Raw genomic sequence first — 26,762 nt, 5'->3', positions numbered from 1 at the left:
CCATTTTGTTGTTACCTCCCGGGGAAGGCCGGGGCTTTGGGGAGAGTCCGCGGTCTCGAGTGGATTCTTGTCCCTGGCGGGAGGTGACGGAGCTGGATGTGATGGAGCAGGAGGGCCGGCTTGCGGCGATGCGCTTTGCCGCGCTGTTGAACAATCTCTCTCAGAGCCTGAGCCGGGACAATGTGGATTCGCTCAAGTTCCTTTGCCGGGAGATGATCGGAAAGAGGCGGCTCGAGGCGATCGCCAGCGGCCTGCAGCTCTTCCAGCAGCTCGAGGAGCTCAACCTGCTGGGCCCCGACAACACAGACACCCTGAGCGGCCTCCTCTCGGCAATACAGCGCCATGACCTGCAGCAGCAGCTGGACGCCTTCCAGCAGCGGGGCCAGGAGCCGCAGGCAGACTCTGGTAACAGCAGCAATGGGCACGGGGAGGTCAGAGGGCAGAGGTCAGCAGCTGGGCACGCGCAACACCCCTGACCCCCCGACACCCCTGACCCCCCCACCCCCGACACCCCTGACCCCCCCACCCCCGACACCCCTGACCCCCCCACCCCCGACACCCCTGACCCCCCCACCCCCAACATCCCAACCCCTGACCCCCCGACACCCCTGACCCCCCGACACCCCCACCCCCGACACCCCTGAACCCCCCACCCCCGACACCCCTGACCCCCCCACCCCCGACACCCCTGACCCCCCCACCCCCAACATCCCAACCCCTGACCCCCCGACACCCCTGACCCCCCGACACCCCTGACCCCCCGACACCCCCACCCCCGACACCCCTGACCCCCCCACCCCTGACCCCCCGACACCCCCACCCCCGACACCCCTGACCCCCCCACCCCCACCCCCAACACCCCTGACCCCCCCACCCCTGACCCCCCGACACCCCCACCCCCGACACCCCTGACCCCCCCACCCCTGACCCCCCGACACCCCCACCCCCGACACCCCTGACCCCCCCACCCCCAACATCCCAACCCCTGACCCCCCGACACCCCTGACACACCCGACCCCCCAACACCCCCACTCCCAACATCCCCACCCCCCCAACATCCCCACCCCCCCAACATCCCCACCCCCCCAACATCCCCACCCCCCAACATCCCCACCCCCCCAACATCCCCACCCCCCCAACATCCCCACCCCCCCAACATCCCTGACACACCCGACCCCCCAACACCCCCACCCCCAACACCCCCACCCCCCAACACACCTGACAAAACCGAACCCCACCCCAACACCCCCACAACCCAACACCCCCACCCCCTGACACACCTAACACACTCGACCCCCACAACCAACACCCCCGACCCGAACAACCCCGAACCCAACATCCCCACCCCCAAAACACCTGACCCCAACAACCCTCACCCCCGACCCCAACACCCCTGACCCCCACACCCCTACCCCCCACACCCCCACCCCCCTGACCCCCACCCCACAACACACCTGACCTCAACACCCCCACCCCCGACCCACACCCCAACATCCCCACCCCCCAATACCCCCACCCCCCAACACACCTGACACACCGATCCCCACCCCCAACACTTCCCACCCCCAACACACCCGACCCCCACCCCAACACCCCCACCCCCAACATACCTGACACACCCGACCCCCAACCCAACATCCCCACCCCCCAACATCCCCACCCCCCAACATCCCCACCCCCCAACACACCTGACCACAACACTCCCAACACACCTGACACACCGACCCCCCACCTCAACACCCCCACCCCCCAACACACCTGACCCGAACACCCCCAACCCCAACACACCTGACACACCCAAACCCCACCCCAACACCCCCACCACCCGACACACCTAACACACCCGGCCCCCACAACCGAACAACCCCGAACCCAACATCCCCAACCCCAACACACCTGACCCCAACAACCCTCACCTTCGACCCCAACACCCCTGACCCCCACACCCCTACCCCAACAGCCACACCCCCAACACACCTGACCCCCACCCCAACCCCCAACATCCCCACCCCACAACACACCTGACCCTGACACACCCGACCCCCACCCCAACACTCCCACACCCCAACACTCCCACACCCCAACACCCCCACACCCCAACACTCCCACACCCCAACACCCCCACACCCCCATCCCGCAACATCCCCATCCCCCAACACACCTGACCCCAACACCCCCACCCCCAACACACCTGACCCCGACCCCAACACCTCCACTTCCAACACACCTGACCCAAACACCCCCACCCCACAACACACCTGACACACCCAACCCCCACCCGCCAACACCCCACCCTCTGACACACCCGACCCCCACCCAACACCCCCACCCCCCAACATCCCCACCCCCCAACACCCCCACCCCCAACACACCTGACACACCCAACCCCCACCCCCCAACATCCCCACCCCCAACACTCCCCACCCCCAACACACCCGAACCCCACCCCCAAACATCCCCACCCCCAACACACCTGACACACCGACCCCCCCACCTCAACACCCCCACCCCCAACACACCTGACCCCAACACCCCCACCCCCAACACACCTGACACACCCGAACCCCACCCCAACACCCCCACCCCCCGACACACCTAACACACCCGACCCCCACCCCACCCCCCACCACCCCCGACCCGAACAACCCCGAACCCAACATCCCCACCCCCAACACACCTGACCCCAACAACCCTCAGCCCCGACCCCAACACCCCTGACCCCCACACCCCCACCCCAACATCCCCACCCCCAACACACCTGACCCCAACAACCCTCAGCCCCGACCCCAACACCCCTGACCCCAACATCCCCACCCCCAACATCCCCACCCCACAACACTCCTGACCCCAACACCCCCACCCCCAACACACCTGACACACCCGACCCACACCCCAACATCCCCATCCCGCAACATCCCCATCCCCCAACACACCTGACCCCAACACCCCCACCACCCAAAATACCTGACACACCCGACCCCCACCCCTACACCCCACCCCCCAACACCCCCACACCGCCGACACACCTGACCCCAACATCCCCACCCCCAACATCCCCACCCCCCAACACACCTGACCCCAGCACCAACACCTCTGACCCCCACACCCCCAACCCCCCCACCCCCCAACATCCCCCCCATCCCCCAACATCCCCCCCATCCCCCAACATCCCCCCCATCCCCCAACATCCCCCCCCATCCCCCAACACCCCCACCCCCAACACACCTGACAAACCCGGCCCCCACCCCAACACCCCCACCTCCCAACATCCCCACCCCTAACACACCTGACCCCAACACCCCCACCCACAACACACCTGACACACCCGACCACCACCCCAACACACCTGACCCCTCCGACACACCCGACCCCCACCCCAACATGACCCCCACCCCCCAACATCCCCACCCCCCAACATCCCCACCCCCCAACATCCCCACCCCCCAACATCCCCACCCCCCAACATCCCCACCCCCCAACATCCCCACCCTCAACATCCCCACACCCCAACACACCTGACCCCAACACCTCCACCACCCAACACACATGACACACCCGACCCCCACCCCAACACCACCACCCCCCTACACACCTGACCCCAACACCCCCACCCCCCAACACACCCGACCCCCACCCCAACATCCCCAACCCCCCAACATCCCCACACCCCCAACATCCCCACACCCCCAACACACCTGACCCCAACACCCCCACCCCAACACACCTGACACCCGACCCCCACCCCCCAACACACCTGACACCCGACACCCCAGACCCCCAACAACCCCACCCCCAACAGCCCCGACCCCAGACACCCCTGACCCCCATCGCCCACCCCCAACAACCCCTGACCCCCACGCCCAACACCCCCCTGACGCCCAACGCCCCCCGACGCCCAACGCGCCCCGAACCCCAAGGCGCCCCGACCCCCAACCCCCCTGACCCCCAACACACACACCCCCGACCCCAAAACCCCCAACCCCAACACCCCCACCTCAATACCCCCGACCCCCATCACCCACGACCCCCATCACCCCTGACCCCCGACACACCCACCCCCGACCCCCAACACACCGACCCCCAACATGCCCACCCCGACCCCAATACCCCCGACCGCCATCACCCCCGACCCCAACACCCCACACCCCAACACCCCTCCCCCAACACCCCCCACACCAACACCCAACGCCCCCGACCCGCAACGCCCCCGACCCCAACGCCCCCGACCCCAACGCCCCCGACCCCAACGCCCCCGACCCCAACGCCCCCGACCCCAACGCCCCCGACCCCAACACGCCCACCCCCAACACCCCCCATCCCCAACAGTCCCGACCCCCAACACCCCCGATTCCAAAACCTCCGACTGCTAATTGCCCCACACCCGACCCCCAACACCCAAGACCACCAAAACCCCGACCCCCAACACCCCCACCCCAATACACCCACCCCCAACACCCTCACCCAAACTCCCCCACCGCCGACCCCAACACACCCACCCCAACACCCCCGACCACAACTCCCACACCCCTAACCCCACCCCCAACACACACGACCCCAACACCCCGACCCCAACACCCCCACCCCCCCGACCCCAACACCCCGACCCCCCAACACCCCGACCCCCCAACACCCCGACCCCCCAACACCCCGACCCCCCAACACCCCCGACCCCAACACCCCCGACCCCCACACCCCCGACCCCCACACCCCCGACCCCCACACCCCCGACCCCCACAACCCCGACCCCCACACCCCCAACACCCCCGACCCCCAACACCCCCGACCCCCAACACCCCCGACCCCCAACACCCCCGACCCCCAACACCCCCGACCCCCAACACCCCCGACCCCCAACACCCCGCACCCCAACACCCCGCACCCCAACACCCCGCACCCCAACACCCCCCACCCCAACACCCCCCACCCCAACACCCCCCACCCTAACACCCCCCACCCCAACACCCCCACCCCAACACCCCCCACCCCAACACCCCCCACCCCAACACCCCGACCCCAACACCCCCGACCCCAACACCCCCGACCCCAACACCCCCGACCCCAACACCCCCGACCCCAACACCCCCGACCCCAACACCCCCGACTCCAACACCCCCGATTCCAAAACCTCCGACTGCTAATTGCCACACACCCGACCCCCAACACCCACGACCCCCAACACCCACGACCCCCAAAACCCCGACCCCCAACACCCCCACCCCAATACCCCCAGCCCCAACACCCTCACCCAAACTCCCCCACCGCCGAGCCCAACACACACACACCCCTAACCCCACCCCCAACACACCCGACCCCAACACCCCCACTCCCCCGACCCCAACACTCCCACCCCCCGACCCCAACACCCACACCCCCGACCCCAACTCCCCCGACCCCAACGCTCCCACCCCAACACCCCGACCCCAACGCTCCCACCCCCGACCCCCACACCCCCGACCCCCACACCCCCGACCCCCACACCCCCGACCCCCACACCCCCGACCCCCACACCCCCGACCCCCAACACTCCCGACCCCCAACACCCCCGACCCCAACACCCCCGACCCCAACGCTCCCACCCCCACACCCCCGACCCCCACACCCCCGACCCCCACACCCCCGACCCCCACACCCCCGACCCCCAACACCCCCGACCCCCAACACCCCCGACCCCCAACACCCCCGACCCCCAACACCCCCGACCCCCAACACCCCCGACCCCCAACACCCCCGACCCCCAACTCCCCCGACCCCCAACTCCCCCGACCCCCAACTCCCCCGACCCCCAACTCCCCCGACCCCCAACTCCCCCGACCCCCAACTCCCCCGACCCCCAACACCCCCGACCCCCAACACCCCCGACCCCCAACACCCCCGACCCCCAACACCCCCGACCCCCAACACCCCCGACCCCCAACACCCCCGACCCCCAACACCCCCGACTCCCAACACCCCCGACCCCAACACCCCCGACCCCCACCCCCAACACACCCACCCAACCCCAACCGTAATACCCCAACCTCATCCCCAACCCGACCCCAACCGCAACCCTAACAACCCCACTCCCAATCTCAACCCCAGGGGAAAGTGCACTAACCCCATTACAGCACTCTAACATCAGGAAAAACTTGCTAATAAACTCTACCCCAATACCCCTGCCCCACAGGTTCACTGCAGTCTTTATAATCACAGAGCTCCACAGCTCAGAAATAAAGGCCCTTCATCCCATCAAATCAATGCTGGCCAAAAACAACTACCTAATTATTCTAACCCCTCATTCCAGCACTGACCTCAAGCATTTGTGAGGAGAAAGTGAGATCTGCAGATGTTGGAAATTAGAGTTGAGAGTGTGGTGTTGGAAAAGCACAGCAGGACAGTCAGCATCTGAGGAGCAGGAGAATCAACATTTCAGGCATAAAACGTTGATCCTCCTGCTCCTCAGTTGCTGCCTGACCTGCTGTGCTTTTCCAGCACCACACACTCAACTGAAACGTTTATGCCTGACAATGCAGGTGTACTTTTTTTATTTTGAAATATACTTTATTCATAAAACATACATAGTCACAAGATAGACAAGCAGGAGGCTGGGAGAACACAGCAAGGCAGGCAGCATCAGGAGGGACAAGCAGGATGCTGGGAGAATACAGCAAGCCAGGCAGCATCAAGACGGACAGGCAGGAGGTTGGGAGAATACAACAAGCCAGGCAGCCTTTGTGCTTTGTGCTTTCCAGGGTCCTACCATTACTCATGAGTGCATCACCTCACACTTATCTGCCTTAAATTCCATTTGCCACTGACCAGCCTATCTATAATCCTGAAAACTAATGATTTGGAGATGCTGATGTTGGACTGGGGTGGACAAAGTTAAAAATCACACAACACCAGGTTATAGTCCATCAGGTTTAATTGGAAGCACTAGCTCTTAGAGCACTGATTCTTCATCAGCTGATGTTGTGTGATTTTTAACCCTGAAAATCTCACTATTTATCACCCCACCAATTTTCATATTATTTATCAACTTACTGATCAATCATCCTAAATTCAAGTCTAGAATCAGAGAATTCTACAGTAGGAAAACAGGCCACCTGTGTATCCCACCCGGATCCACCCCCTCTACTCTATCCCATAACACCGCATTTAACATGGCCTATCCACCCAACCTACGCATCCTTGGATACAATGGGTAATTTTCCATGGCTAATTCACCTAATCTTTGGACTGTGGGAGGAAACTGGAGCACCCAGAGGAAAGCCACACAGGCACAGGGAGAATGTACAAACTCCACACAACCAGTCTCCCGAGAGTGGAATCAAACCCAGGTCCTTGGCACTATGAGGCAGCAGTGCTAACCACTGAGTTACTATGCTGCCCAGTAATCCCACAAACAGCAAGGACTACAACATTCATGCTTGTGGAACCCCACTAGACCCAGACTTCCAGTCACAAAAACAGCCATTAACCATCATCGTCTGCTTCCTGCCACCCAACCAATTCTAGATCTGATTTGGCAAATTTCCTTGGATTCCATGGGACCTTCCCTTTGCTATCAATCTCCCAAGTCTTATCAAAAACCTTGCTGAAGCCATGTAGACTACATCAAAAGCATTGCCCTATCTACACACCTGGTCACCTCTTGGAAAAATTCAGTCACATTGGTCAGGCATGACTTCCATTTATTAAAACCATGCTGATTGTTTTTGATTAATCCCTTCCTCTCCAAGTACAGTTTAATTCTGTCCCTTGGAATTGCTCCAGCCTGTAACTTTCTGGTTTATCCCTTGCTCCCTTCATGAGTAATGGTGCAACATTGGCTGTCCTCCAGGTTTCTGACCCCCTCCTGTGGTCAGAGAGGGATTGAAAATCATTGATGGCAGTCCTCCTATTTCTTCCCTTGCCTCACTCAACAGCCTGAGATACATTTCATCATCTGGCCTTGGACTTTTAAGCTGACCAGACCACTCAGAAATTTATCTCTTTTTATATTCATTTCTTCAATTATAATACAGTCCTTCTCCCTGATTTCTCTATCCACCTCATCCCTCTCACTGGTGAATGTCAACATAAAGTATTCATTTAGACCCTTACGCATATCCTCTGGTCCCATGCACAAATGACCAAACATGGTCCTTAATGGGTCCTACCTTTTCCCTAGTTATCATTTTATTCTTAATGTACCAGTGAAATAACTTTTAATTTTCCTTGATTTTACCTGCCATAATCCTTCATGTCCCTTTTTGCTCTTCTAATTTCCCATTGAAGATCCCCCTCTGCTTCTCAGTTCTACACTCCTCTCGTGCTTCTGTTGTTTTGGGCCCTCGGTATCTGTCATAAATCTCTGTTTTTCTCTTTGTCCAATCTTGTATACCTTTCAATACCTATTGTTCACCACATTTGATGGTCCCACCCTTTGTCTTTATTGGAACATGTTGGCCCTGTACTCTTCCTATTTCCCTCATGAATGTGTCCCACTGTTCTGACACAGATTTACCTATTGGCTTTCGCTCCACTCTGACCAAATCATACCTGATTTTCTTCAGCTTGGCCTTCCCCTGTAGCCTTGGTACAAACAGTTTTGCTTTGCATTGTTGCTGTAATTTGTTTAGATGCTGTACAGCATGAATCCAGATTAAGATCTAGCTACGTCCCATCTTGTCTTGTGCTGACTGACCAACATTAGCTCCTGGTCTGTCACAGCCCTTATAAAATACTCATCCTTGTTTATATCCAAGTCTAACTATTTTGATCTCTGATTTTCTCCAGCCTGCCCTACAAAGATGTTAGCCCCAGTACAGAAAGATTGAACAGATTGGGAATGTTCCTTTACAAAAGGGAGAGATTTAGCTGAAAGCTGGTAATATTGTCTCAAGGTTATATTTGGGTTGAGGGAGTAATTTTTGAGGAAATGTTTTCATTTTGGGGAGAATCTAAAACCTGGGACCAGGATCCAAAGCTACTAGATAGTGAGTGAGTGGTTTGAATGTGGAATGTGCTACCACAAGTAGTTGGTGAGGCACATTACTTTAAAAACTTTCAGAAAAAGTCATTGAATACGTGGTTCAGTTGGTAGCACATTTCACCTCTAAGTCAGAAGGTGAACCTCTATGTTCAAGTCCCACTCCAGGGCTTGAACGTAGAATTCAAAGTTGACACTCGAGTGCACATAGAGTGCTACATTGTCAAAAGTAGCACCTTGCTGATGAGACATTAAACCAAAGTCCCATTTCCCGCTCAAATACTGCCTGAACTGACGTTAGGTACTTTATTGCTATACAGTATAACTAAAGATGTTGTGATGAACAAGACGAGGGACACATCTAGTGTTTTGTTGCACCAGTGCTAATTTTATGGATGATTTAAGAAACTGTCACCTGACACTGAGTTTAGGTTCATGACTTTAATTCAAAACTTAGCTTCATTGAATTCTTTTTTTCCCCAGGGAATCTGAATGTTGCATTCAATATAATTTGTAATGAGCTTGGAAATGAATGGCGGATGTTTGCAAGAAAACTGGGACACAAAGAAGCATTACTTCAGCAGATCGAATACAAACATCCACGCAACATGCGAGAACAGATTCAGCAGTCTTTGATAGAGTGGCAGAAAAGAGAAAGAGAACAAGCTACTGTAGATAAACTGCTATCAGCACTAAGGAGCTGCAAACTTAACATGGTAGCAGATTCTGTTGAAGAAGAGGTATATAAGTCTGATTGATTTCTAAACTGAGAACGCAAACTATTATCTCAATGGCACAAAAAATACTTTAGACATCCAAAGCAAATGCTTTGGTTCCTTTTGAAACTTAAAGGTGCAGTTCTCTTGTCCGGTAACCTTTACATAATTCTATAATTACCATCAAGCTCTTATTGATCAGAGTTTTGTTGAAAGTAACTGAATGTTTTAGGTTACTCATGGCACTCAACTCAAAGGCTTCCTGCGCGTTTCTTTGAAGAAGTATGCATTCACTCTATATCCTCATTGCAGTGGTTTTGAATACACACCAGTATTAACCTCAGAGTGTGAATTGGGTGTGAGGGTTCAAACTCCCTGGAGCACAAAGCAGCATTAACTGCCTCCTTCATTTCAGGCTTTTCTGCATATTCACACTGCCATGACAGCAAGATCAATGAAAGGCAAAATCACTTCACCAGAGGATCATAGTATGAATGCAGACCTCAATCAGGTTGTAAAACAATATTTGGAATAAGTTCCTAAAACTGTTTTGGATTCCTGTGGGGAAGAAAGAACTCTGACAAATTTTGCAAATGTCTTGGGAACCTTCACAAATTATTTTGTTCAAAGCGACAATACAAATTGCATTGTTTTTAAAATTGTGGAAGATTGTACTTTCTTGGTAAATTGCCAAGGGTAAAACATTGAAGTATTTCAGTTTTTATTCCTGATGGAAAGAGCTTCCATGATATTACCAGCTATAAAAACTGTTCATCCAAATTTGTACTTAATTGAGGTGATGAATTGGTAAGACTGAAAAAAGATGCAATCTGGTTTTGAGAGTTGTTGACCACAAGATCTGTTAAATGAAGTTTGGCACTCATTTGCCAGAATAGTAAGGCTAATTTTGTTAACTTCTCCATCTTGGCTTCACATAAGTTTTACAATTCTTGTGATTACTAGACCCCTGCCCCCCAACGCAGGGACTATTGCTCCATTAGGGAAAATGCCTGAATACTTGAATGCAGTACTTTCTGTCATTATCTTCTCTGCTAGCTGTCCAATTTCATCAGGATAGATGTTGAGATGCTTGCCTGAGTGTTACTGTTTCAAGTGAAAGGCCTTGCATTTGTCCTTTTGTCCAGGTCGCAAGGATAGCATGGAGGGAAATTGCATCAGCACCCTCTTTTTGTGCTTTTTGCAAACAAACAAGAAAACCTAAATTGTACAACACTGTTCATGACTCTAGGACAGGTAGCAATTCGGAAGTTTTGTTGCTGTCTTAGGGAAATAGAACAGCCAGTTTGTGCATGGCACACTCCTACAAACCACGAAGTAACTCAGTTCATCCATTTGAAAGTGTTTCTCAGGGGATAAATATTGTCCAGGACATCTACAAAAGTCTGTTTAAAAAAGTGGCATAGGATTTTAAAATCCATATGAGAGATGAAGAAAAGGATTCTGTTTAAGATTTCATCCCAAGATAGTAATTCATACAATATGACCCAGATTATAGGATAATCTCTGGTATGGAGAGATTATTTTAGAAGCAAATATTAAAGTTTGGGACTCTACTTATAGAATTCTTACAACATGGAAGCAGGCCATTCAGCCCACCACAGCCCTCCAAAGAGCATCCAACCCCACTATCCTAGTCCTGTAACCTGTATTTCTCATGACTATTCCACTTAGCCTGCATATTGCTGGGTGCTGTGGACAATTTAGCAAGGCCAATGACTGTTGGAGGAAACTGAGCACCCAGCGGAAATCCACACAGATAGAACATACAACGGTCGCCAGAGGGTGGAACCTGGGTCCCTGGCGCTGTCAGGAAGCAGTGCTAACCACTGAACCACCTTGCCACTCACGGAGTTCGTGAATGTACTCACTAGAGTTCAGAAGAATGAGAGGCAATCTCATTGAAACATATGGGATACTTAAGGAGCTTGACAGCGTAATTGCCAGGCGGATGTTTCCACTCAAGGAGACGTCGAGGAAATAGTCTGAAAACGGAGGAGCACCAATTTCAGACTGACGTGAAGGAATTTCTTCTTTCAGAGACGTATGAGTCTTTGGAACTGCTTGCCAGAGAGAGCTGTGGGATAGAGACAGATCAATTCTTCTGGGAATCAAGAGTTAAGGTAGAAATGCAGGGCAATGAATATAATGAATGTTGGATGATCCTGTTGAATTGCAGAGCAGGATCGAGGGCCAAATGGCCTATCCTGTTCTAATTATTATTATATAAACACTGGAAATACTCAGCAGTGTGGCAGCATCTGGGGAGAGAAAAACAAGTTAACATTTCAAGTTCATCTGAGCTGGAAAAAGTAATGCAGATGTCGCAGGTTTTTAAGCAAATACCAGGTAAGGGAAAAGATGGAAAGGACAAAAGGCAAGATCCATGATAGGGTGGAAGGCAAGAGTGTTTAAATGACAAAAGAGACGATAGACAAGTGAAAAGGAAGTGGTAAAGGAGCATGGTCCAAAGGTGGTGTAAATGGTCAGACCAGAATCATAAACCAATAAAACGGGGCCATTACTGGATTTCTGCAGTGGGGCTTCAATTGACCAGTTTGATGCAGTATAAATACTGCCACAAGGTCTGAACTTAGTGCCACTTAAATGTAATGTTGGCTGTTATTTCAAAGGAAATTGAGTATGGAATAGGGAGCTTTTGCTAAAACAATACAATACATTCATCAGACTGCAGCAGGAATACTGGCATTGGAGACAGTCACGAGGCAGATCCTCAGTATGGAGGCACTGTTTCTGTGGAGAGTATGTTGAGCGTGTACTCATTGGAATTTAGAAGAATGAGAGGTGACCTTTCTGAAACACACAAGATTCTTGGAGGGCTTGACCGGGTAGGTATGGAAAGTTGTTTCCTCTTGTGGGAGAGTCTAGGACCAGAGGGCATCACCTCAGAATAAGAGGTCACCCATTTATGACACAAATGAGGAATTTCTGTCTTAAGGGTTATGAATCTGTGGAATTCTTGTTGTCATTAAGTATTTTCAAAATGTGAGACAGAAAGATTTTTAGGCGGTGAGGGAATCAAGGGTTTTGGGGAAAAGGCAGAGAGGTTGAGTTGATGATTATCAGATCAATGATCATCTCATCCAATGACATGAATGGCTATTTCTCTCGCATCTTATGGTGTCAATGTATTCTCTAGTTCTTTTGTAATGAGGAATAATCTCACAACATGCATGCAAACCGTTGGGTTGTTATACAGCCACGCTGCTTGGAAGGAGCAATCATTTTGCAACATGCCTGTTTTGGGTGAAATGACTTTCTGCATTCCATGTGTGTATGCCAGAGACCACAGCTCCAGTTTCTTTGTTTAGGACCTGCTTTTAAATATTTGGGAGAACCTACCCTTGCGTGATTATTTTTGTGTGTTTGCTGCATAGGATGAGCCAGTCTAAGAAGCGCCTGAAGCATCTGCCCCGAAGTATGGCATTAACTGGCACACCAGAGCATGAGACGTGCAAATATTTCTTTTTCTTCATCATGATTCAGCGTGTGCCATATGATGTGATGAACCAAAAACCTGGAATGTTGAGCTCTGTATAATATATACTATCAGCTGGTATCACTTAAGGAGCTATTTAGTGTTCAATTCCCATGCATAACATTTTAGGAAAAAGTCTTCAGACTTAACAAACCCAAACAATTATTGAAAGATCAAACTATCAATTGCTGGTCAGATTTTGAGAGTTCCCTTTTGTTGCCAGTGATCAACTTGTCTCTTTGTAAGACAAGAAATAAGAGCAATCACCAACCCTGACATGGCACTGCAAACATCACTGGCTTGCCCACCTCAGCCCTACACTTGTCAGTGTGGGGATTGAACCCACACCTTGGCATTATTAGCACCACGCTCTAACCAGCTGAGCTAACCGACCAATGCGCCGAAATGTCGATTTTCCTGCTCCTTGGATGCTGCCTGACCTGCTGTGCTTTTCCAGCGCCACTCTAATCTCGACTTTAATCTAGGCTTATGACCAGGAAACAATTGTCTACTGTCAGGAAAAACAATCCTGTTCACTAACATCCTTAGAGGAAGAAAATCTACCATATCTATCCTGGTCTATATGTGACTCTAGACCCACAGCAATGTGGTTACCCCTTAAATGCCCTCTGAGCAATTAGAGATGGGCAATAAATACTGGCTGAGCCAACAACATCCACATCCTGCGAACAAATAAAGAAAACTTATTTATATTCTCACATATTCTTAATTCCTTTGTCTCAAACCCATTCTGTTGTGCCCTGCAATGGTTTTCCTCAGTAGACTAGTCCTAAAGCCTGTTACTTTGGGTGTTACTTTGCCTAGTTCCCTCCTGTACTGATTGTAACAAGGTCAACCAGGCAGACCTCATTGATTGAGTTCCCTGATTGGGGCTATTAATCTGGTCCAGTCAGGGAGCCTTGGCTAACATATATTAATAGGTGATTTAGAATCTCCTCAGTTTCGGGGACTGACTCAGTGTGTTCCTGCTACTGTTGGATTCTGGTTTTGAGGAGGAGAGTTTATTTCTCTCTCCCCTTGTCAAGGGAAGACATTTGTTCTTTGTGTTTACTTTTTTTTGTTTTTTCTTTGATTTGGACTGTGTTTAGCTGTGCAAGCAGTTACCACCACTGCTGCAGCCTGGGCCTGCTCCTACAAGAAAAAGAAAAAAATAAATAAACAGGAGTGTCAGAGGTTCTGGTCAGTCTGAGAGCTGGCTCTGAGGGAGCTGGACCAGTGTCGAGTATTATGCATGTGTAAATAAAGGGTGATTAGTGATGAGCTACCAGCTTTTATGAAGTTATTTCATGTAGTATTCAAATTCTCCACAATAAATAATTTTTTATCAGTATCCATTCATTATCTTTAAAACTTCAATACCATTATATTGAAATCTCTTTTCAAAGGATATCTAGCTCAACTTCCTCAACCTCTCATTAAAGCAAATGTGCATCACATTTCAGTCCCATCTTGTTCTCTACTGCATCAAAAGCAACAAAACCCTCACTGTTAGAGTAGCATTTACTGGAATCTAGTTTGGGAGGTTTGTATTCTTTGGCTCTTTAATAGCTGTTTCTCTTTTAGTATTTTAGTTTCCCTTTTTTAAATTGATCTTCTAACTGAGTTTTGAGAGTATCTTCATTGACATTACTATCTAGGAATGTTTTTGAAAGGAATTGGAGTGTTTATGTAATGCCTTTAACAGCTTCAGAACTTTCAAAGGGTATTATGGCAAATGTACTTTTTTGAAATGTAAGAACCAAGAATGAATTTGTCACCTTTGGCAATACCCTGTAAAACTGAGGTCCTTGTCCAAAACTCAGACCAAACCAAACACGTGTTTAATTCAAGATTTGACCAGTACCTTGTACATTAACAGAGAAGGCTATGGCCTGGTTGTTTGTCAGTCGACCAGTAATCCAGAGATCCAGGTAATGTTCTGGGGATATCGGTACAAATGCCACCTTGGCAGATGGATGAATTCAGAAACTCTGGAATTAAAGGTCTAATGATGATCATGAAGCCATAGTCAATTATAAAACTCAAATAGTTTACCTTTTAAGGAAGGAAATTTGCCATGCTTTTCTGGTCTGGTAATGTGGTTGACTCTGAACTGTCCTGTGAAATGACCGACTAAGCTACTCAATTGTATCAACAGCAGAAAAAACAGTCCTGTTGACCCTGCAAAATCCTCCTTGCAGGGACTGGGGTAGTACCAAATTTGGGCATGCGCACACATTAGTCAAGCAGTTTTATGACATACTGTACTGAGCATACATTGTATGAGACACGATTATCACCATTTCTGGATATCCTTCTTATTCCTGTATTCATCCAGGTGTTTCTTGAATGCTGCTATTGTGTCTCCTCCTCCGGCAGCACGTTCATGGCAGTCACCACTCTTTGTGCGAAAACGTACCTCACACATCTCTTTTGAATATACCCCTCGCACCTTGAACCTGTGCCCCCAAGTAATTGACCCCTCCATCCTGGAAAAAGCCTCCTACTTTCCACTCGATCCGTGTCATTCACAATCTTATAAACTTCTTATCAGGTCATCCCTCAACCTCCTGTGTTTGAGTGAAAACAAACCCAGTGTATCCAATCTTTCTTCATGGCTAAAATCACCCATACCAGTCAACATCCTGCTAAACCTTTTCCGTACCCTTTCCAAAGCATCCACATCCTTCTGGTAGTGTATTGATCAGAACTACACAAAGTCCCAAGTGTGGCTTCATTAAAGTTCTATAAAGCTGCAGCATAACCTGTTTATCCTTATACTCAATGCCTCCCCCAATGAAGGCAAGCATACCATAGGCCTTTTTTACTACCTTATCTATTTGCACTACCACCTTCAGTGATCTGTGGAACTGCACACCCAGATCCCTCTGCATATCAATAGTCCTGAGGGTTCTGCCATTCACTGTATAATTTCTACCTGGATTTGACCTTCCAAAATGCATCACCTCACATTTTTCTGGATTAAACTCCATCTGCCATATTTCTGCATTTGGTGGAGAGTTGTCTTGGGTGTCCTCAAATTGACTGCCAATCCCATGAAGTCTCATTGTATCAGGTCAAACATAGGTGAGAAACCTCCTGCTGGTTACTATATACTGCACCCACCGCAGCTGACAAGTCCAATAATCCTTCATATTGAACACAACTTGGAGGAAGCACTGAGTTGAACAAGGCCACACAGTGTGGGGGACTTTGATGTCCATAACTTGGAATGGCTCAGCAACACCGCTACTGACCACGCTCACCAAGTCTTAAAGAACATAGCTACTGGACTGGGCCCATGGCAGCTGGTGAGGAAGCCAACAAGGTGGAACCAACAGGACTTCACTCTAACCAATCTACTTGCTGAATGCATCTGTCTATGACAGGAATAACCATTGCGCAGTCCCACCTACAGATTGAAAATATACACCTGGTCCTTGTTATCCACATACCTGCTGGGTCAGCCCCAGATCCCATCACATTGGAGAAGGAGGAGGATCCACGATTATCTCCAGGGTTGATGGGGTAACCCAGCAATAATGTCATAAATAAGACTGAATCACTTGCAATAATCTTCAGCCGGAGTATAGAGTGTATGATCCATTTCAGCATCCTGCTGAGGTTTTGTCTCACACTTACCAGTCACCAGTTGGTTTTGTTCACTTCACATGATATGAAGAAATGGTTGGTGTCACTTGATACCTCAAAGGCCACAACAATAATCCAGCAATACCGCTGAAGATTTGTGCTCCAGAACTTGCAGCACCCTTAGCCAAGTTGTTGCAGTGCAGTGCAGGTAGATCTCCATCTCCTTCTCAAGAATAACTAGGAATAGGCAATAAATGTTGCCATAGCCAGCAACATCCAAATTACATGAATGGAGGAAGTTGGCATTTACCAAGAAATCCTGTACATAACAATCAGGACAAAAGCAACATAGCCATTTCTGCCCCATCAGTCTACTCTCAATCATCAGTAAAGTGATGGAAGGGCTCATCGACAGTTCAGCACCTGGGCTACACAGTTCCTGACCTCATTACAGCCTTGATTCACACATGGGTGAAAGAGTTGAACTCCAGAGGGGAGGTGAGATGAGAGTGACTGCTCTTGAATGAATATTGTATTGTATTGAGAAATCCTAGCAAATCTAAAATCAGTGGAGAAACACTTCACTGGTTGGAGTCCAGCCCAACACAAAGGAATATGGTTGGGTTTGTTGGAGGTCAGTCATCTCAGCTCCAAGACAGCTCTCAGGATGTGTCCTAGGCTCAACTCTCCTCAGTTGCTTCATCAATATCTTTACATCAGTAGGTCAGAAATGGGGATGTTTGCTGATTTCTAAGCATTCAGCACCATTTCTCGGTAATCATCAGCATCCTCTGGTGACCTCTCCTTCACAGACTGCATTTGCGAAGAGGCTGGTGATGTTATCCTCCATTGAAAGTAATACATAAATTCAAACCTTTTGTTGCTTCTGTTCTGTCTAAAACAGTTTTTGGTTAATGAGCCTGCTTCTAAGTTGATTAATAATCACAAACCCCTATCTGAAATTGTACAATAAACATAGGGCACATTTACATTGCTGAAGGTAAAGTTGTTGAAGAAGTTTACATGAAATTTTGCCAGAACTGTCTAATGTAGGGTACATTGATGTCATTGTGACATGATGACTTCTACATTGCCTTCAACTGAAAGGTTCAGCAACATCCCTGATCAGTGTTTCATTGCCCTACATCTCCTTGCTTTTCCTAGAATCAAATTAGGGTCGGTGGCTATGATTGTGAACATAGACAACAAGATAAAAACAAGGGCTGCAGATGCTGGAAACCAGATTCTAGATTAGAGTGGTGCTGGAAAAGCACAGCAGTTCAGGCAGCATCCGAGGAGCAGGAAAATCGACGTTTCGGGCAAAAGCCCTTCATCAGGAATAGAGGCTGAGTGCCTGCAGGGTGGAGAGATACTCTAATCTAACATAGACAACAAATCAGATGTCACTCCCTGCACAGCTGCTGGCTGTTTCCAGGTTGTTTTCCCTCCGCGTGTTGTGGTTGCAACCTGATCTGTGCTGAAGCATTACTGACACAGTGTCAATTGTGTAGTATTCTGTCAACGAGACCCCAGAATCTGGGACAGTCAGCAGCACATACCTGACCAGTGCCATCTCAATAATGGGTCCTATTCATGCTATTTTGTAGACCCCGATCATTTCTATGGATCCCACTTTGGAACAATCTCTAACTCAAGATCAACTGTAACATAGCTAGAGCTCACCTTAGCTGAGCTCAGTTGATTCAGTACAGACTGGTTCACCACTTTAACTTGCCAAGGATCAGCATGGCAAACACTCCAATCTCTTGAGTCCTTTCTCTCTTTTATTCGTTTGTGGAACATGGATGTCATTGAGTAGGCCAGCATTTACTGTCCTTCCCCAACTTCTCTTGAGAAGATGGTGTTGAGCTGCCTTCTTGAATCTCTGCAGTCCATGTGCCAGGACAACCCCCATGTTGCCTTAGGGGAGGGAATTCCAGGATTTTGACCCAACTGAAGGGACAGCGATTTCCAAAGTCAAGATGGTGAATGTCTTAAAGGGGAACTTGCAAGAATTGAATTCCCAAGCATGAGCAGCAGTTGTCCTCGGTGGTCGAGGTTGGGGGTTTGTAAGGTGCTATCAGTAATGCTGTGAAAGGATTTGTGCCCATCATAGCAAAGGGATTTGCAAGGTTTGTGAAAGTTTGTAGCTCAGGTTGAGGTTTAGGGTGTAGGTTTGATATCCAGACGTTTCATTACTTGGCTAGGTAACATCTTCAGTGGTGACCTCCAAGTGAAGTGAAGCTGTTGTCTCCTGCTTTCTATTTATATCTTTCTCCTGGATGGGGTTCCTGGGGTTTGTGGTGATGTCATTTCCTGTTTGTTTTCTGAGGGGTTGATAGATGGTATCTGGATCTATGTGTTTGTTTATGGCATTGTGGTTAGAGTGCCAGGCCTCTAGGAATTCTCTGGCATGTCTTTGCTTAGCCTGTCAAAGGATAGATGTGTTGTCCCAGTTGGAATGGGTTTTTTCCTCCGTGTGTACGGCTACGAGGGAGAGAGGGTTGTGTCTTTTTGTGGCTAGCTGGTGTTCGTGTATCCTGGTGGCTAACTTTCTTCCTGTTTGTCCCACGTAGTGTTTGTGGCAGTCCTTGCATGGAATTTTGTAGATGACATTGGTTTTGTCCATGGGTTGTACTGGATCTTTTAAGTTTGTTAGTTTTTGTTTGAGAGTGTTGGTGGGTTTGTGTGCTACTAGGAATCCGAGGGATCCTAGTAGTCTGGCTGGCATTTCTGAAACTTCTTTGATGTATGCTAAGGTGGTTAGGGTTTCTGACTGTGTTTGGTCTGCTTGTCTGGACTGCCACAAACACTACGTAGGACAAACAGGAAGAAAGTTAGCCACCAGGATACACGAACACCAGCTAGCCACAAAAAGACACGACCCTCTCTCCCTCGTAGCCCTACACACGGAGGGAAAAAAACCACAATTTTGACTGGGACAACACATCTATCCTGGGACAGGCTAAGCAAAGACATGCCAGAGAGTTCCTAGAGGCCTGGCACTCCAACCACAACACCATAAACAAACACAGATCTAGATACCATCTATCAACCCCTCAGAAAGCGAACAGGAAATGACATCACCACAAACCCCAGGAACCCCATCCAGGACAAACATATAAATAGAAAGCAGGAGACAACAGCTTCGCTTCACTTGGAGGTCGCCACTAATGATGTTACCTAGCCAGGTATTGAAACGTCTGGATATCAAACCTACAGCTCAGCGAGCAAACCTACACCCTATACAGTAAAGGGATGGTCATTCTGACTCATGGAACAGTTTTTCACTCTTGGTCTTGTAAGGAAGAATATCAGTGCTTGAAATCTTCACACTTTGCCATCTTGCAGGCAAAAAGTCTATGTTGGTACTGTGTTGTCCAGCCTCAGTCAATCCATGGTCGATGTGAGTGATAATCACCATTTTAGTAGTTTTGGAATTTACACAATACATTGCTGACAACAGAAGTAAGGATCGATGGATTCATTTCTTACAATTTTCAAAATAAGAAAGTAGAGGTGCTCATCCTATTAACCAATTAGACCACTAAAGCTAAATTTCCACATTTTAAAGAATCATTCCAATGTGAATTCAGTCTGGAATTCTCTCCCACACCCCCATTCCAACCCTGTCTTCTTTCAGATTTACTCTTTAAAGCTTACCTCACCAACCCTAATTTCTCTTTCTGTGACTCCATTCCTCATTTTGGTTTATTAATCCAGCAGAGTACCTTGAAGCTTTTCACTATGGTAAAGGCACCAAATAAACACAAAAATTGTTATTGTTCTCTTTTCAAAAATAAAAATTGCTACTTTTCTGAATGGGCTTCCGTGTGAATTTTTATTGTGGGTGTTTCTTTCTTCAGTCAACCATAGTTTTACTCACGACTTTCAGCTGTGTATCTATGATTAAATAAACCAGTTCCATCTCCACATTCATCACTCATTGTTAAGACTAGGCATTCTCCCAACATTTTTATCTTGGACTTGACAAGCAGATACAGGTTCAGTGAGCAGAGAGAGTGTGCCTGCTAAGATTAGCACCTTTAGATATGTCTTGAATGAGGTAATGTGTCCCTGATCTTCGAGACCATTTCCCTCCCCACCCCCACAACCACCATCATCACCACCACCACCATGGACAAAGCTGATAAAAAGACTCTTCCCCTGTCTCCATCCTTCTCCAAAATATGGTAAACATCAGAACATCGGGTTGTTAACGTTCATAAAATACTTAATGGTGAGAATCACAAAGGTCTAAAAATGTAACATTATGACAAACGTTTGGAAAATAATTAAGAAGGTGTTGGTTTACAAGGGGTTAAACAAACTTTACCAAAATGTTCCTTAGTGTAGTTTCTTGAGGACCAGGCATCTTCAGCTACTTCATCGATGATAATCATAAGGCCACAATTGGTGATCGCACTGCAGTGTTCAGTTGCATTTGGGAGACAGTGATATAGTGGTAATGTGACTGGATGAGAAATCTAGACCCCCTGCTAACGTTCTACAGACCTGGGGTTGACTCAGCATGGTGGCTGCTGAAATTTCAATTCAATAAAAAATCTGGAATAAAAAGTAACTTAATGGTGGCCAAGTTATATAAAAATACATCTGTTTCCCTGACAGAAGTTGCTGAAAATACTCTGTGTCTGGCAGCATCAGTGAGGTGAGAAACAGAAAGTTTTGAGTCCAGTGATTTTTTTAAATACAGAATCATATAATTTTACAGTTCACACGGAGGCCATTTAACCCATTGTGTCTGTACTGCCTCCCAAAACAGCTACCCAGCTGGTCCCATCCTCCAACCGTTTTTCCATATCCATCTAAAGTCATCCCTTTGAAATAAACTGCTCTCTTCTGAAACCTTGTATAGAATCTACCTGCACCACTCTCCCAGCCGGCATTCCAAATCCTAACAATTCTCTGAGTGAAGTTTCTCCTCATCTCACTCCTAGCTCTCTTGTTAACATAGAATATAGAATATTCTATACTGTTTTTAACAGTCCAGCGCAATACAGGCCCTTCCACCTCAATGTTGTGCCAGCTTTTTATCCTACTCTAAGATTAGACAAAACGACATACCCTTCATGTTACTATCTTACATGTGCCTATCCAAGAATCGCTTAAGTTTCCTGAATGTGTCTGACTCTACTACCACCGCTGGCAGTGCATTCCACGCACCACCACTCTCTGTGTAAAGAACCTACCTCTGACATCTCCCTTGAACCTTACTCCACTTACCTTAAAATTGTGTCCCCTCGTGATAGTCATTTCCACCATGGGAAAAAGTCTCTGGCTATCCACTCTATCTATGCCTCTCAACAAGCTTTACACCTCTATCAAGTCTTCGCTCCAATGAGAAAAGCCCTAGCTCCCTCAACTTTTCTTCATAACACATGCCTTCCAGTCTAGGCAGCACCCTGGTAAATCTTCTCTGCACATCTTTCCAAAATGAGGTGACCAGAACTGAACACAATATTGCAAGTATGGTCTAACCAGAGCTCTATGGAGCTGCAGCATAACCTCGTGACTCTTAAACCCAATCCCCCTGCTAATGAAAGCCAACACACCATATGACTTCTTAACAACCCTATCAACTTGAGTGGCAACTTTGAGGGATCTATGAACATGGGCCTCAAGATCCCTCTGTTCCTCCACACTGTCAAGAATCCTGCCTTTAACCCTGTATTCTGCATTCAAATTTGATCTTCCAAAGTGAATCACATAACATTTTTTCAGGTTGAATACCATCCGCCACTTATCAGCCCAGTTCTGCATCTCTTCCCTCACTTCCTGTAGTAACCTTGGGTATATCCCATCTGGCCCAGGGGATTTATCTATCCTCATGTTTTTCAAAATTTTCATCACATCTTCCTTCCTAACATCAGCCTGTTTGAGCATATCAGCCTGTTTCGCACTGTCCTTACAAACGACAAGATCCCTCTCGGAAGTGAATACTGAAGCAAAGTATTCATTAAGGACCTCCCTACCATCTCCGACTCCAGGCACAAGTTCCCTCCACTATCCCTGATTGACCTTACCCTCACTCTGGCCATTCTCTTGTTCCTCACATAAGTGTAGAATGCCTTAGCGTTTTCCTTAATCCTACCCACTAAAGCTTTCTCATGCCCCCTTTTAGCTCTCCTAAGTCTATTTTTCAGTTCCTTCCTGGCTACCTTGTAACCCTCTAGAGCCCTGTCTGATCCTTGCCTCCTCAACCTTAAGTAAGCTTCCTTCTTCCTCTTGACTAGATGTCCCACATCCCTTGTCACACAAGGTTCTTTCAACCTACCATCCTTTCCTTGCCTCAGTGGGACAAACCTGTCCAGCACACCAGCAAGTGCTCCCTAAACAACCTCCACATTTCTGTTGTGCATTTCCCTGAGACACCTGTTCCTGTCTAATAGTATTGTAATTCCCCCAAAACACTTCCCATACCTTCTGCTCCTAAGCCTCTCCATGAGTGTGGTACAGGTCAGGGAGTTGTGATCACTATCACCGAAATGCTCTCCCATTGAGAGATCTGAGACCTGGCACAGTTCATTGCCAAGCATCAAATCCAATATGCCCTCCCTCTATCTACATATTGAGTCAGGAACCCTTCCTGGACGCAACTGATAAAAACTGCTCCATCCAAAGTACTTGAACTAGGAGGTTCCAATCAATGTTAGGGAAGTTAAAGTCACCCATGAATATTAACCCTGTTGTTACTGGACCTTTCCAATATCTGCCTCCCAATCTGCTCCTCTGTGCCTCTGTTGCTATTGGGGAATCTGTAGAAAACTGTAAAGATTTTTGACAACCTTGAAATAGTGACTCTTAATTACTGACAGACCAATTAGTGGAAACAGAATCTCTTCCTTCACCCTATCAAAATTGTTCATAATTTTGAACACCTCAATAAGGTCAACTTTTAGTCTCTGCTCCAAGGAGGATAAACCTAATTTCTTTCCTTGTCCCTGAAATCCCTCATTCCTAGTTTCATTCTAGTGAATCTCCTTTGCACTCTCTCCTTTACTTCAGTGAGCAGCTTGCACTGCCTGTTCCATATGGTTCCCACTCCATCCTTCACTCATCTTTTATATTAATGTGTTTGATGAACACTTTACTCTTTGTTTCAGCACAGCATGCCATCCTTTCCTCATATTTCCTCTGAGCTTCCCTTATTCCAGACCTCACCTCTCTCCTGCGTTTGAGAGACTCTGCTTTATTTTTATTGCTATTGTTGTTCTGGCACGGAGTTAGCACAGTAGGATTGTTGCTAGACTATTAACCCAGAGACTCAGGTAATATTCTGGGGACCTGGGTTCAAATTATGGCAGATAATGAAGTTTGAATTCAAAATGCTTCTCCCCTACCCCCACCTCTGATGTTCTCCACTTGGCCTGCCTCATTTCCTCTAAGGCAGGATTGAAAATGTACTGTTCCGGAACATCCTCCTGCAACATTGTAGGAATTTCTCCATTTCCATGGCCCACACTGTACGTTCTCCCAGTCTACCCTGGGATAATTGAAATTACCAAGAATCACAACGCTACTTGTCCTGCAGGTTTCAACAATCTGCCTCCAAATGCTCTTTTCTACTTCCTGCCCACTATTCAGCTGTTTACCCAACAAGATCACTGCTTCCTTCCTACCATTTGGATTCTCATTCAGGAACTGTATCTCATTTAAGGTCAATGATACTACCTTTGACCAAGACTGCTACACCTCTCCCTGGTTACCCACCCCGTTTCCACTAAAAGCCTTATTACCTGGGATGTTAAGTGTCCAATCCTGTTCTGGCTTGAGCCACATTCTGTCAATGTTACTGTGTCATAATCCCCAGGGCAATTTCTGCTTCTCGTTCCCCAATTTTGTTCACTCAGTGCATTTATAAAAATACAATTTAACCCTGTCCTTATCTCTTTCTTGCCCATTGGAAGGTGACCATTGCTTTGTTCTCTGTCAACACTCAAGTCTTCTCTCAATTACTTTTCCCCATTCCCCATCTTCTCTCTTTTGCCCTCTCTAGTACTTCCAAAGTTGAGCTCACCAGTCAACCCACCTCCCCACCTTACTAGTTGAAGTCCACTGCCACTACACCGTTTACTCTCTCAGCCAGGAGATTAGTTCCTTTTCTGCTCATCACCTTGGATGAGGAAACGGTCTTTGAAAGCATAAGACACACCAAATGAGGGATGTACACTCCAAAATGGGTTTTGGGAAGGGTATCAGCAAGTGGATGCAACTGCTCAACGCTGACATTAGTAGAGCAATCTCAATCAATGGGTGGGAATCAGAAAGCTTCCCGATCAGATCCGGAGTCAGACAGGGTTGCCACCTCTTCCTGCCTTGTTTGTGTGTTGTATAGAAGCTTTTGTTGTGTCTGTCAGGAATGATGTGAGCCTGAGAGAGGTGACTGTTCCAGGCAGCAGAGCCTTGCCAGTTGCTGGTTTCTGCTCAGATTCATTGTCAGTGCACAGACTCAAGAGTATCTGTGACCAGTTTGAACTAGCCTTGGGAGCCAAAGTAAATCAAAGCAAAAGCAAGGACATGTTCTTTGGGAACCGGGCTAACTGAACGTTTGTTCCCTTCCCCCGTCAGGACAGATTCTGTGAAGGTGCTGTGGATCGGAAGGGCTGGGGCATGCGCAAAATGTTGGGAGGAACATATCACCAAGGTCAGGCAAAACCTGAGCTTTCAAGAGCACTGCTCCCTCTCCATTGCAGATAAAAACATATTCATCAGGTGTGAGGGGCTCTCGGTGTTGCTCCACGAGGCACAGATCTGGCCCATTCCCCAAATCTGCAGCACAACTGTCACCTAAACCTTCTCCCACTTCATTTGGAGGTCTAGGATGGACTGCGTCCACATGGACATCGTGTACAAAGCTCTAGATAAGGGGGAGATGAATGTACCTAATGCCACTCCCATCTTGATGTCCACCTTTGGGTGCAGCTGCATCAAGCTGTGCGTAGACCCTCGCACCTTGTGTTATTCCATACTGAGGTGCTATCTGTCCCTGGTGTTGCAAAGGAATGGCGTCGTTGTTGTGGAATACTCCAAGTAGTTGGACCGTCCCATATCACCTGTCCCTGGTGGAGACATTTGCAAAGAAAATCCCCACTGACCAGCAGTCCATCAGGAAGTGGTCAGCACATACAGTCCTCGAGACCCTGTGGGAAAAGGAGAGGGTGGAACCTTTCAGGTTGTTCTCTGAGTAGACTGTCAGTCATTTGGCAGGATGCTTTATCTCTAGAACATTCCAACAAGCACCAAAATATAGCTTGGCTGGTGGTGGTCAGATCCTTCATGTGTACTTGGACTCTCTGTACCACCACACAGTGTCCTAAAAGCAGCTACGAGGGGCAAGAGACTGTCAAACATATCCTGATGGAATGTGCCTTTGCAAAGGAAATCTGGAGAGAGATGCAGTGGTTCACATTGAGGTTCATCCAGAGCAGCTCCATGACCAAGGACAAACAATGACTACATGTGGAGCACCACCAACCCTGCCCTGCATGTAGGCAATTGTATCCCTGAGGAGGATCTCTGAGATCATCCTGTCAGCTACAGCACAGGTGTGGCCGGGGTCAATCACCAATCCCAGAGCAGACCTTACCTGGCTGATGATAACCTAAAACAGGATTTTGTCATCTGCGTTCAGTAGTGAAAGTGGTCATCAATTTCTAATTTCCGCCCTCTCCCCCTTCCCCTTGTCGATGTGGGTGATGATACCCTTCCTCATGGATTCCTTCATACTGAAGCATACTGTCGTACAATTCCAGCAGATCCTGGCCAACGAGGTCCCATAGCCTCGGCCGATGAGCAGTCACTTCACAAGTTTTATTTTTTCAAAGGACTTGAGGACCTTGGCCAGCTCATCTAAAGTTAACGTCTAGTTCATGCTCTCCCATGTGCTGTCATCCAAGGTCTCCGTGATGGAGGACAGAAGTGACTGGGAGGCCACACTGCCTGTGGGCTTTGGTCTTGCAGTCTGGTA

General features: G+C 48.8%; 1 protein-coding gene across 2 annotated transcripts in view; it reads left to right on the top strand.

Annotated features, from left to right (window-relative positions):
- The first annotated feature begins 6 nt into the window (after positions 1-6).
- fadd (Fas (tnfrsf6)-associated via death domain) overlaps positions 7-26,762 on the top strand; it is an 80,910-nt gene continuing 54,154 nt past the window's right edge. Inside the window, exons 1-2 of one of the 2 annotated variants that reach the window (XM_087996244.1) lie at positions 7-405; positions 9,434-9,690. In XM_087996244.1, coding sequence (XP_087852370.1) covers positions 102-405; positions 9,434-9,690 — 561 coding nt within the window. In that variant the 5' untranslated portion in view covers positions 7-101. Of the gene's footprint in view, positions 406-9,433; positions 14,535-26,762 lie in introns of those variants that run through there. The other variant, XM_087996245.1, reaches the window with a different exon arrangement.

This window comes from Chiloscyllium plagiosum, unplaced genomic scaffold (genome assembly GCF_037043375.1).
Source record: "Chiloscyllium plagiosum isolate Xiang-an unplaced genomic scaffold, Cpla_swu_hap1 HiC_scaffold_18, whole genome shotgun sequence".
Lineage (NCBI taxonomy): Eukaryota > Metazoa > Chordata > Chondrichthyes > Orectolobiformes > Hemiscylliidae > Chiloscyllium > Chiloscyllium plagiosum.
This window is presented reverse-complemented; position numbering and strand designations above follow the sequence as displayed.